The sequence below is a fragment of the Lynx rufus genome, unplaced genomic scaffold (assembly GCF_022079265.1).
Source record: "Lynx rufus isolate CCGP_SWC_20201006 ecotype Redwood Valley unplaced genomic scaffold, mLynRuf1.p SCAF_4, whole genome shotgun sequence".
NCBI classification, from domain to species: domain Eukaryota; kingdom Metazoa; phylum Chordata; class Mammalia; order Carnivora; family Felidae; genus Lynx; species Lynx rufus.
The window spans coordinates 52,027,891-52,041,509 of NW_025814856.1; the positions used below are offsets into that span (position 1 = coordinate 52,027,891).

Genomic DNA, 13,619 nt, shown 5'->3' on the forward strand with positions numbered 1-13,619 from the left:
CATAGCTTCCTCTCCTTTCCCCACCTGCACTCCCAGTCATATCTTAAGGGATTAATGCAAATTTTACCTCCTCCCTGAAGTTTATGCAACCCTGAAGGAGGAGAGGTGTCCTTTCCTCTGTGCTTCCTTAAGACCTTGCATGGATCTCTATACTAGTGCCTGCCATACTGGATTATTGTTTGTTATCTCACTGAAAGGCCAAGACCATTTCTGAGTCATCACCAGCACTTAGTACATTGCTTGGCACAAAGAAGACCTCCAATCATAGCTGTTGGTTTTAAGAATAATTGTGGGGCTCTATCTGCGATGAGGATGTTAGGGCACCAGGAAAATTTCTTTAAAAGTTCCCCATGTTAATTTTTTTTATAGTGAGTTGCAATAAAGAAAGTGGCAGAAACAATGCTTGGGGTGTCATTGTTACCAGAGAAACTCTGAACCAGAGAGCTATGACTTGGGGTTGCATGTATCTTTAATAGTCATTCACTTCTTAGTCTATGATTCTCCCTAGGAGATAGTTGAACCACTTTGCTGTATAGTTACAAGGCACAGTATAGCTGGGGCCAGTGGAGAGCACAGCATTTTACCAGTTGGGTAAACTGAGGTCAGTGTTGACATCTGTCATAAGAGGACCAGGGCCACCATATTGCACAATTCCAAAGTAACGATGTAAATGGGGTCCCCAGAGTTGAGCACTCAGAGTCTGTGTGGCCAGATGCAGTGGTTCTAGGAGCTGTAGCTGTAGGCAAATGTAAATATCTGTGACATGCCACTGGCTTTAGACATCTGAGCCAGGATTTCCAGATCATTAGATATAAACACAAGGAAAATCAGAACACAAGGAACCATGTGTGTTCACACACACAGATGCTGCCCAATCCCAGAAGGACAACAGCTAAGAGTCCAAGTGTAAAATCAGTGTGTGGAACTTGGAAAGCATTCTCTTATAGCAACAGGGCCCAGATGGGGGATTTGTTTCCCAGGTTGGCATCCAGGATAGAATAATTAAGTTTTAAACGAATGTTCTTGGGCTTAGATGAGGAAAAGATATACACTTCTTCCTTTGTTCTCTCATTTTTCCACTGAGATCAAACAGGGAAAGACAGTTCACATGGGTAAAACCAGCAGCCAGGAGAGGACTACAGTTGGGCCTGGTAGGTCACAGAGGATACGCCCAAGAACTGAATTCTGACTTGACTATGTGATTATGGACAAGTTGCTCAACATCTCTAAGCTTCAGCTTCATGCTGTGCAGAATGAAGCACTTACCATCCCTACCCCACACTAGTTTTGTGCAGTGTAACAGACGGGGTGCATGAGGGCCCTCGCATAGCCTGTGAAAGTGTTATCAGTCAGCTTTTGCTGTGTAACAACCTCAGAATCTCAGTGCATTTATTTTGCACTCCTCTTGACTGTGGATGGGCTGGGGCAGCTCTGCTTTAGGCTGTGGATCTGAGGTCTGGCTGGAGTTTCTCTGCTCCACTGTCCCCTTTTGGGGATCAGGCTAAAAGGGCAGCAGCTACAAGAGATACATTTTTTTTTTCATGGTAATGTCAGCAGGTAAGAGGGAAAGTGCAATTACACAAGTACATTTCAAACCTCTGCTTGGCCAACATGAACCACATAGTCAAGAGATGGGGAAGCATGCTCTGCCCACCATGGGGCCACAGCAAGAGTGAGGACATAGAACACAATTACAGGCAAGTGAACACTTAGGACCAGTCGTCAATTTACTGTAGTGTACAGATACAATTATTGTCTCCTTGAGTTTGGTCATCCAAACATTTCAGTGGAAAGTCAGGTAGGTCTTAACAGTATTTCCTCCTTTCAAAAGAAGGCTGTCCTAGGGGCACCCAGGTGGCTCAGTCGGTTAAGCTTCCAACTTCGACTCAGGCCATGATCTCACGGTTCGTTGGGCTCTGTGCTGGCAGCTCAAAGCCTGGAGCCTCCTTCGGATTCTGTGCCTCTCTGTCTGCTCCCCCGCCCCTGCCCCTGCTTGTGCTCTGTCTCTCAAAAAAATAAAATAAAATAAAACATGTAAAAACATTAAAAAAAAAGAAGTCCATTTTAGGGATTGTGGCAGAAGATAAGCAGATGAGTGAAGGCTCAGGCAGGGAGGTGGCTAAGAGGCAAGGGGAGGGAGGTGTTCCCAGGCAGAGTCACCCGTCCAACTTAATTCTGGCCCTAAGAGTAAAGGTCTTGCCCTGAACCAGCAGTGAAAGCATTAAAATAAGAATGTTACCACAGCAACCTGGTGAGGGCAGTTCCTCAGTCTGGTGGTATAAAGGCTGCAAAATGATGCTTCACCCTGGAAGGTACGGTGATCAAGCAGTCCTAAGAATTTAGAGGGTGAAGAAATAATTTTAGAATTCATGAAGAAGATGAGCATTACAATGGGCTTAAGAGAATGAGTTGTGCCTGATAAGCAAAGGGGAGAAGGGGAAGGACATGAACAAAAGTGTATAAAGCCCACTGACACTCCATGGCTAAATGTAACAGACATTGATTATTACAGTTCCTAAGTCAGGAGGTGGGAGGTGGGCTGGGCTGGGTTTGCTCATACCTCCGTAGTCCCTGAGGTCTCTACTTTAGTCTGGGCTTGCCTTGAGGCACTTAGGCCAGGTCAATTCTGCTCCATATCCTGTTTTCCTCCTCACCTGGGGACTGACCCAGACCATCCTTCACAGGGTAATGGCAGAAGCCAAACAGAAACATTTACAGTCACTCAAGGCTTAGAACTGGCACCTCATCACTTCTTCCTCATTCTAGTGATCAGAGCAAGTCAGATGACTGAACTCCAGTGCTGGGAGGGTCCTGCAGAGTTACATGGCAAATGGCATGGATACAGGGGAGGGTGAGAAATTGGTATTGTTAATGCAATCCTGTTATAGTGGTGGTAGTGAGGCAACATTTTTGCAGAAAACTGTGTTCTCAGAGACTCTTGTGATTGGGACAGCCTGTCCATAAGTTCTGTGTGCCAGTCTAGCTTTCATGGCAGCATCTCTAATGTGAGGAGTTTACTACCTCCTAGGACAGATTCTTTAGACTGGATGATTTGTAGGAAGTTCTTTCTGGTGTCTAATGCCTTTTTAGCTTCCTTCCTTTGAGAGGAACCATGTGGTGTTTAGGTCCTGCAGCTGTTCACACAATTGAGGACGGTGCACTGGTTCAGTGGTTGTGGCTTATCACTCCCTGAGCAAGACAGAGTGGGTGTATCTACACAAACGAGCAGGGCCATCCCCTCCAAGGTGGAGTGCTGGAGTTCTACTAACCAGGCAGACCTATCTTCCTTTCCTTCATCCTCCATATGCAGCCCCAGGTCAAGTTCTGTGGGGTTTACCACCCAACCCCCCCACCAATATCGCTCAACTCTATCTTCCTCTCTTCGTCTCCACTGCCACCTCCCTCGTGTAAGCTGCTGCGTCATCTCTTGCCTGGACTATTACAGTAGTCTCTTCATAGCACTCACCCTACTCCATAAACCACTTTTCACAGTAATCTCTTTACAATGCAAATATGCTAATGTCACTCACTGCTCAAAAAAGTTTCCCCTTCAGGCACATCTTGACCCACACTCTCTGCTACAGCCTCAGCCTCAGTGATCGTCTTTCAGGACCCCCAACCCCTCCTCATTCACTTCATTGCTTCTGTCCCTTCAGGCTTCAGCTCATCTGTCACTTGCTTAGGGAGTCCTCCCTGATCTCCTTGACAAGGTCAGTCTCTCAGTGACAAGCTCTTCGAGACCCGCAAGGCTCCCTTTTATGGTGTAAACCAGAATTTCCAACTTCTATTAATTTCTGCGATTCCTGAACTAGGATCTGCCTCCTCCACTATTCCACAATGGTGGGCTGGTGCACTTGCTAAGTGGGCGCGGGGCTGATTTATAGCCTTTGTAGTTTCCTGTGGTGTAAGTACAACCACTATAGCAGACTTCCAGCTCCCAATTACAGCTCCCCAAATCCCTGAAAACTTAATAATTGGCTTTCATGAGCTAGTATGAGCTGGCTTCAGCATACTGCCAGGGCAGGCTTTCTATCTAGTTTTGCACCCTCACGACCTCAAGTATCTGAAGTATCTGAAGATAATTGAAGAACATAAGTATTTGGAGAATGAATGAATGAGCCATGCTGAAGTTTAAATAAGCCTTCAGGATGGCTATTTCTGGAAGATGAAAAACTTTGAATTCTTGCCCCCAAAAAGGAATAAGGAAGTCATGGCAATTCTATTCTTTGAAGACCATATATTTATTGAACAGGAATGTCTAATTCAGGCACAATCTAAGTGCTTTACAAATACCAACCCATTTAATCTTCATATCAACTAAAGGCAAATACTACTAGTACTCTCATTTTGCAGATAAGGAAACTGAAGCTCAGAATAATGTGCCGAGTAGGGAGACCTGGGCTTTGAACCCAGGAAGTGTGACTGTAGAGCCCCTGTTCCTAACCACTATGCTGTGCTGCATCAGGACCAGCTCTGGGGATGATCCATGGCCCATATTCCCATCTTGCTCCAATCTAAGTACATCCATCCCAGGGGCCTGGGTGTATGCCCTTCAGGTCACTGCCACTCAAGAAATAACAAAATGGAAAAGGCCCAGAGATGAGGCTCCAAAATGATAGGGAAGATGTGAGTTCTTCCGTATAAGGAAAGAGGAAAAAGAATAAGTCTTTTCCAGAGCTCTGATGTAAGCACGGGGATAGACTTTAAACATTTATTTACTAAATTCTAGGAGGAAAATACTGATTTGGTTAACTTTCATATGGAAACATTAAAACCTGAGAGGTGAGGGGTGCCTGGATGGCTTAGCTAAGTGTCTGACTTTGGTTCAGGTCATGATCTCACTGTTCGTGGGTTCAAGCCCCGCGTCGGGCTCTGGGCTGACAGCTCAGAGTGTGGAGCCTGCTTCAGATTCTGTGTCTCCCTCTCTCTGTCCCTCCCCCACTCACACTGTCTCTTAAAAAAAATGTATAAATGTTAAAAAATTTTTTACAAAAACCCTGAGAGGTAAGTTTGGGACATTAGTGTAATGTAAAATATTCTTCTCTCCATGTAGTCTCACTTTACCTCTAAGACCACCCTGGGAGATGAGGATAATCAAGATCATTTTGATAAACCAAGGACACCAAAGCTCAGAGGTAAGAGGTCTTACCCAAGGCCACATGAGCATCCATCAGCAAAACTGAGCCCAGGTCTGTGCCAGAGGCTGGCCACCCCCCACCCTCTCATGCTGTTCAGTGGGTGCTCCCCAGGCAGGTCTCAGAAAATCATAGCTTCTCAGAGGAAGTCAATTCCTGGAGCTAATTATGCTAAGGAACATTATAAAGTGAAATGCAATTAGATTCAAAGGAGGTTTACAGAGATTCTGGGGTGACAGCCTAATGTGGCAATAAGGTTTGGACTGTGTCTCAAAATTTTGCTATAGTTGTTCATTTAACAGGGGGACTCTGAGGCACTCTGTGCTTACTGTGTACAAGGACTGTCAAGGTCAAACATGAATTCCTTCCTTTATTGCCCATTCTATGTGCAGTACTGTGCACCATACCCTTGCCCTCCTATCCTCCCCCCAAATGCAATTACAGTAAAACCTTGGCTTGTGAGCATAATTTGTTCCAGAAACACACTTGTAATCAAAGTGAATTTCCTCCTAAGAAATAATGGAAAATCAGGTGATTCGTTCCACAACCCAAAAATATTCACACAAAAATGATTACAATACTGTAATATAATACAAAATAATAACGAAAATACAAAATATAAAGAAAAATAAGCAAATTAACCTGTACTTACCTTTGAAAACCTTTGTGGCTGGTGTGAGGGAGACAAGAGAGAGGAGGGTTATTGTGTAGGACAAATTTCAGTATCACTAACTGAATCATTGCTATCTATTGGCTCAATGGAATCTTTTCCTTTTCATGCAACTTTAACAGGGAACCAATCCAATGACACTTGCTTTTGTCTCCTTTTGAGGATTTTGTAAAAATGCAACATTGCATTATTTCTAAACAGATTCATTGCTCTCACTGCTACAGCCTTATTTGGGTGGTGCTTTTCTACAAAATTTTTCACTGTTTCCCACATTTTATACTTCTTGCTAATCTCATTTGAAGTGAGGGATTCCTCCCCCTTTTTCCCCTCCTCCTCTGTGGGTAAGATGCATATGTAGACTTCTTACAAAATCTTGCAGTTTTGGCCACTCCCATACCTTGTTTGTACTTCTCGATGATTTCTTTCTTAACTTCCACTGTAATCATCTCCTTATTCTTACTGCCTTTCTTTTCAACCTTTTTCTGCATGGGGGCCATTGTATGCACTTACACAGATGCTGACTACCATACAGTATTAATAATCTCTTGTTATTTACTGTATTTAATGTAACTGTCAATAAAGCAGCAGAGGAAAGGGTCTATATCTGCAGGTAGTCTGGGAGAATGAAGCAAAGCATTCTTAAACTTACTCTTGTATGGAAAAGGACTGTCCATAAGTGCTTGGAAGTGACAAAAAATACACAAGTGCCAGTTGTGGGCACCTTCCAACATTCTGAAAAATCACTGATTTCTGCCAAAGGCTGTGGCCTGAGACTGAGCATCTGAGCATGGGAGACGACCACCCACAATCCCGCAGGGAGAGAGAGAGAGAGAGAGAGAGAGAGAGAGAGAGATAAAGAGAGAGAGAGAAAGAGAGAGAGAGGGAGAGAGAAGAATCATTGGTTCAGTTGTGATCATGTGATGTTTGGCAAGCTATCGCTCATTTATTAGGATGTTAGAAACATTTGCTCACCTTGTGGAATACTCACAAAACAGGTTACTCACAAGCCAAGGTTTTACTGTACTCATATAGAGTTTTAGTGTGGGATAGAAAAGGCATCAATTTAGAAGGAAAGGCTGGGACAGACTGTGGGGTAATTTTGAATGCCAAGATAAGCAATTTGATTTCATCCTGTAGAAAAAGGAAAGCCAATGCGGATTTTTCAGCAAGGGAATGACATCGCCATCATCGTCACAATAAAAATAACAGCTACTGTTCACAGAGACCTATTGCTTTCAATGCTTTCAGCCTGCAAACCCTCACACCCATCCCATGAGGTCAGAATGAGTATCAACCCCACTTAGCAGAGGAGACAGCCTGAGGACAGCGATAACATAGTTCATAAGGGGTACAGCCTGGATGTGACCCCACATCTACCTGAATTCAGTTTACTCTCACCCCAAACACTGCAAGATCTTTGCTTTAGAACATACCCTGCACAGCGCATGGGGACGGAGGTGTGGGAACCATCAGTATTTCACTGGGCAGCTAAAGCCATGAGAGAGATGAGATTTAAGAGGACAGAAGCAGGGAGAGAAACAGCAGCTGAGGCAGGCAGTGTTAAGAAAAGCATGCAAGTGTGAATTTTAAGACAGCAAGAGGGGGAAATGGTGCAGAAAGTTACCTGGAGATCAGGCAGGATGGGGACGGACTAAGGACTGTAAGATCTGCCAAAAGAAGAGGGACTTCACAGACAGCACTTTCAGAGGAATGGTGGGAGTGGGCGCCAGATTGCTATGGGCTGAGCAATGAGTGGGAGGTGAAGACAGGGCCAGCAGCATGTAAACTTACTCTTTCAAGAAACATGGTAGTGAGGGGGAGGGGAGGAAGGAGGCCTGAAATGGGAAGATGGAGGCAGGAAGGGTTTTCTAGGGGGTTGGAGGTGGGGAGAGACTCGAGCAGTTGTAAGCCAGAATGAAAGGAGAGGCTGAGGGCTACCAGATGGGGAGGTTCTTCCTGAGAGAGCACCAGAAGGAGCTCCAAGGGATGGATGGAGAGCACAGTGGGTGGCATTAGTAACAGCTCATGTGGTTGGGCTTCTCCAGGGCTGTGAAATGACAGAGGTGGATCTATCTCTGTGGCTCCTTGCCCACTAATTTTCTTTCCCCTTTCTCCTTCCTCCCTTTCTCCCTCTTTTGCCCTAAGTATTTACTGAACACCTACTATGTGCTAGGTCTTGTGCTAAGCTCTGTGGCTATTATAATGAATATATATACAGTGTATATAATTCTTAAACTTGAGTGGTGAGATGGATAGTAAACAAGAAGATGCACACATATGTACATTGTGTAACTACACATTGTATGATAATGCTAAAAAATGCTAATGTTCATTGAGCACTTCCAACGTACTAAGTACTTTATAAGCATTTTCTCATTAAGTACACACACACATACACAAACACACACACACACCCTAAGAAAGGCATTGTTGGTATTTCCTTTTGCAGATCAGGAAATTCAGGCACAGAGGTCAGATGACTTCACACAGCTCAGACAGGTGGAGTGTGAGATTCAACTTGTGTTTGCCTGTCATCAGACAGATGCCCTTAACTGCCACACTGTCCTGCCTCCTTGTGTTTAGAACAGTGAGCACGAGGATGAACAAGACATGAAGGTGTACCCATCCTATGGGAGCTCACAAACCTTGAGAAGTGGGAAGAAATTGAGTTCATTTACTCCCTGTTACCTTCAGGTGTGGTCTCCGGACCAGCAGCATCCACAGCACTTGGGTGCTTGTTAGAAACGCAGAAGCTCCAGCCCAGCCCAACCCCCTGGATCAGGATCTGCAGGGACCTGCAGGTGCTTGGTGTGCACCTTAAAGTTGGAAATGCCTGGTCTAGAGCCCACTTCTCTTATTAGAGATGGGCAACCGAGGCCCAAGCTCTTGGAGATTACAGTGAGTGGTGGAATTTGGGGGTTTGGCGTCAGCAGCCCAACCTAGGCCTGAATGGGCGCTTCCACTCTTGCGCTGAGGCCAGTAGGAAGGAGAACAGGAAGGGCGCGCAAGGTGCTCGGCGCGCGCAAGGTGCTCGGCGCGCGCAAGGTGCTCGGCGCGCGCAAGGTGCTCGGCGCGCGCAAGGTGCTCGGCGCGCGCAAGGTGCTCGGCGCGCGCAAGGTGCTCGGCGCGCGCAAGGTGCTCGGCGCGCGCAAGGTGCCCGCGGGCTCCCGGGCCCTGCCGGGCTGAGGCGGCGTGGGCGCCCTGAGGGCCGGGCCGCCGCGCCGCGTCCCGGTCCCCGCGCTGGCCCGGCCCGGCCCCTCAGCTCCACCCCCTGCCTCCCCCCTCCCGCCCGCTCGCGCCTCCTGAAAAGCCAGCCCGCCCGGGGCGGCGGCGCAGAGCCGGGCCCGGCGCACGAGGCAGCCAGCGCGGCCATGACGGCGGAGAAGGCGCTGCCTCTGGGCAATGGGAAGGCTGCCGAGGAGGCGCGGGAGTCTGAGGCGCTGGGAGGCGGCGGCGGCTGCAGCGGGGGCGCGGCGCCCGCGCGCGACCCGCGCGACAAGCGCGACAAGGCGGTCCACGAGCGCGGCCACTGGAACAACAAGGTGGAGTTCGTGCTGAGCGTGGCTGGGGAGATCATCGGGCTGGGGAACGTGTGGCGCTTCCCTTACCTGTGCTACAAGAACGGAGGAGGTGAGGCGGCGCGCGCGGCGTGAGCGGGAATGAGGAGGGGAAAGCGGCCCGGTGGGGGCGGGGAGCAAGGGGGTGAGCGAGTGACCCCTCCCGCGCCTGCGTGTAGCGGGACCCTCGTGGGGAGTGCCTGCCTTGGGCCACCTGGCGCGTGAGCTCTCCCGGGGCTAGGCTCGCCTGTCCCAGGGCGCATGTGCACGTTTCTTCGCACCTGAATGTGCCGCCTGCCAGCACGCGAGGACGTGGTCGCCAGGTGTGTTCTGAGCCAGCGTAGGGTGGAGGCCCATGCTGGGAGCCCTTCCTTGCTTTTGAGACGTGCCTTAGCGTCTGGGGCAGGAGACAGCCCCTTGGAGCCTCAGCTTTCCCAACTGGAAACCAGTGTGAAGGAAAAGGACTCTGATCAGGATCCGTGTAGGCTGGGGTTCTGAGCACTTAGTGAAATGCCAGACTCAGCTTTCCCTCCATCATCTCATTTCATCCTTAAAGTCATCTCTGCAGGCAGTGGCAAACCCATTTTGCAGATGAGGATGCAAAGGGTCAGAGAAGTAACCCCATAAAGAGATCAAGATGGGATTCTGACACCAAGGCCTTGTTTTAAACTGGGATTGGACTGACAACAGGGAGGACTTTTGGGCGAGGTGTTGATGTTCGATTGCCCGCCCCGTCTTTCATTTGCCCTTAAGGCCTTTACTAGGTCCTCTTTTCGGGCCTATCTGGCGGAAGCACTGGCACCAAGCGGTTTCTTTCACCGGTGTCAGAGACACGGACAAAGAGCAACGACACGGATTTAATGTTTAGGAGATGCTTCGAGAGTGTGGAATGGGGGACAGGGAGAGGAAGGTGATGAGAGAGTTGTTCCTAGTGGCTTGTCCGAGTCAGTTTGGTGGAGATTCTGCAGTGAATCCTCAAATCTTTCAGCTGAAGGACTTTAGGAGCCTCCACCTGTCCTATCAGCAGGACAGATGGTAGGTGTGTGGCAAGGGACCTTGTGAAACCTTCGTGGGTGGCACAGTTTCTCCCAGGAAAAGCTTGTGTCCGTGTATTCCTCCCTCTTTGCTGTGCCTCTGCCCCTCTAGCAGATTCCCAAGACCCCAGTGGAGGTGGCTCAGAAGTTGGCTGGCAGGGACCACACTGTTAGGCCGCTCGGAGTAGGACTTCCTGTTCGAGCAGCTGCAGGGAGAGCGAGAAGGGTACTGCTTGGCCCAGGCCCTTTCTTTGGAGACATTCATCCTGAAAACCCAGGCTGCTCCAAGCCTGCTCTGCACTGGTAATGAAGTGGCCGCCGGTGTTGGTGGCTTGGCACTGGTGACAGAGGGAGTGGACTTGGAGACCCGGAACGTGCCCTGTGGCCTCAGCTGAGTTCTGCCTTTTTGCAGATTCAGCCTTTATTAGCTGCCATGTCTTCTTAGAAACCTGTGGAAACCCTGTTTAGGGTAGTCCCAGGCAAAAATCGTTTTAGCATCTTTTTTTTTTTTAATACAGGCAATTGTTATACAAAACAATGCATTCCTAAAAGGAGGCGACAGAGTAAATTGGGTTAATTACAAATTCTGCACAGATTAAAAGAAAAAAAAGTTGCAGTGAGTAAAATTTAAAAATTAGTAGGTTTTTTTTTTTTAACTCGCCAAGAGTCCCCACTGGGTGCACAAATATCCTGATTTAATTGAGGTAGTTATCTTGAGTACTAGCTTTGCGAATACATGGGTTAGAAGTCTTTCAGAAAGTGCTGTTAGGTTCTAGAGGGTTCACAGCATATTAGCGAACCTGTTGTAGCTTCTTCTAACCACTTAGATTTATATTCAGCAAACAGACCGTCTTGTTCCTTTCACATACTTTTTGCCTTCTGCTATAGCTGGGGTATCTGATTATCCACTGCTTGCCTTTAAAAAAAAATCTATACAATTCTATTCATAGATCCCAGCACTAGTTTAAAGGATTTCTTTCCCAATGTGAAACTAAGAAAACGAAAACAGCAACAACAACAAAACAGTATCTTGCCCCAAAAAGCTTTTCAAAGACGCTTTCAAAATTTGATGGATGTGGTCCTACTATCAGGTTTGATCAAAATTGTTGCTATTAGTTCTAAGGCTGAAGAGACTTCATTTAGCAAAAAGCAATTTCAGTTAAAGCCTTCATTTGTTAGATTAGATCGTGAGGAATAGCATGTGTTTCCAAGCTTTGTTATTAAACAGGTGAGAGGGAATGAGGGATTTGGAAAATCCTTTTCTGGTTATAGTAGCTCATGCTCACCTGAGTTATTTCATTTGTTTCAAAGAAAGGCCCAGGCAGTGGGTATTGTGTACCAGGATAGGAGCGCTAAAGCTTATGGCGGTCTTTCTCAGATTGATTCAGAGTCAGCCTTCTGGGGAGATAGATACTTGTTGCAAACCCCTTATAAGTCAGCTCCATAGCTGGGTCTCATGTACTGGGGCGCCATATTGCTAATAGCACATCTCCTTGAGAATGCTTTTCTTAATGAAAAGTATTTTCTTTTTTTTTTTGCAGATCACTTCCAAAGTAAATAGGAGGAAGGGGTCCCCTTCACCTAGCCTGTTGAGGTTACTTTAGGATAAAAAAGAAGAATGTAATGTTCAGGGAGAGAATGGATTTAACCTAGAGAGTGCTAGAGAGTGAAATATATACATTATAGAATTAAGCAAAGAGAACACTTCCTTTTTACATTATCATCTTAGATGCACAACATTTCTGTGAGATAAGTGGTACGGATGTTAAATATTAAAAGCCCTATTTTACAGATGAACAAGTTGAGGCTGGGAGGTGTGAGGTAGATGTGCAGAGAGCACAAACCCAGGGCCATGTTTTCTGACTGTGGTCGTCAAGGTGTGAACTTGACCTCAAGCTCAGCGAACATTACGTCTTGCACGTAGTAGGTGATTATTAAAGATTTCTTGTGCTGAACTCGAAATAGTAGAGGCAATTTTAACCTCATTCCCTTACTTTGCATCCTTGTAGGGGCGTTCCTGATTCCCTATGTGGTGTTTTTTATTTGCTGTGGAATTCCTGTTTTTTTCTTGGAAACAGCTCTGGGACAGTTCACGAGTGAAGGTGGCATTACATGTTGGAGGAAAGTTTGCCCTTTGTTTGAAGGTAAGCACTGAGTTCAAGAATGAAATGGTGCCTGGGTGATGATGTCAGGCTGTGAAAGGCAGCTGAGACTGTTTTAACAAGGTGGTAAGAGACCCACATCACTCCCTTTGTTCTTTCAGGCATTGGCTATGCAACACAGGTGATCGAGGCCCATCTAAACGTGTACTACATCATTATCCTGGCATGGGCCATTTTCTACCTGAGCAACTGCTTCACCACCGAGCTCCCCTGGGCTACCTGTGGGCATGAGTGGAACACAGGTATGGTCCCCAGGGAGGGTCTCTCTGCAGGTCCTGCTGGGGGACCAGGGATTGGGGGTATGCCCTTGTCCTGGACATCAATCCTGGCCTCTTGACATGAGTCCAGATTCCACTGAAACCGGAGATCAGTTCTGCACTGGGTCTGGTTGCCCTGGCTCAGTAATTGGCATGGGTAGAAGAATGGTGATGTTCTTTCCTTGCTTTGCTGAATACAGAGACTGAGCCCTTTGTGGGCAGAGAGGGGTTCAGGCTCTAGTTCCAGCCGGGCCCCTCTGGGTGTCAGATTTTCCTCTGTAAAATGAACGGGTTAGGCTAGATCAAGGGTTGCAAACCATGGGCCTATAGACCAGTTAGGCTTTAACTCAGTGATCAGTGAATTTCAAAAATGTGTTTGGTTGCCAAAATTTAAAAACCAGAAGACCTCGCATGAAAATCCAGATTTCCCGCTTCTCTTGAAAATAAATAAATAAATAAATAAATAAAAGATCTGGCAATAGCAGACCCACATTCTCACAGTCTTGCTTGACAGCAGCTGGGGCTGATAAGCAGTTGTCTTTGGATAAGGCATCTGTCCACAAGTTGGCCACAGTCTCCACTCAGCTCACATTGCTTATTTACTTTCCCAATCTAACCCAGGTAGAAATTTGAATGTACCACTCTCCCACTTCCTTGAATGGATAACTCTTTAGATTACTTTGGATTCTTATGTGCTGTTTGCTTTTCAATTTGTCCATCCTATCAAGATGGTGTCTTAAAATCCAGGGAAAGCAACAACATATTTATTCCCTATCTGTGATGGCTGTGCTCAGAGCAGACATC

At 46.9% G+C, this 13,619-nt stretch overlaps 1 protein-coding gene across 1 annotated transcript in view; it reads left to right on the plus strand.

The window, feature by feature from the left end:
- The first annotated feature begins 9,176 nt into the window (after positions 1-9,176).
- SLC6A11 (solute carrier family 6 member 11) overlaps positions 9,177-13,619 on the plus strand; it is a 132,823-nt gene continuing 128,380 nt past the window's right edge. The window contains exons 1-3 of the mRNA XM_047096724.1: positions 9,177-9,435; positions 12,406-12,540; positions 12,660-12,800. Coding sequence (XP_046952680.1) covers positions 9,177-9,435; positions 12,406-12,540; positions 12,660-12,800 — 535 coding nt within the window. The remainder of the gene's footprint in view (positions 9,436-12,405; positions 12,541-12,659; positions 12,801-13,619) is intronic.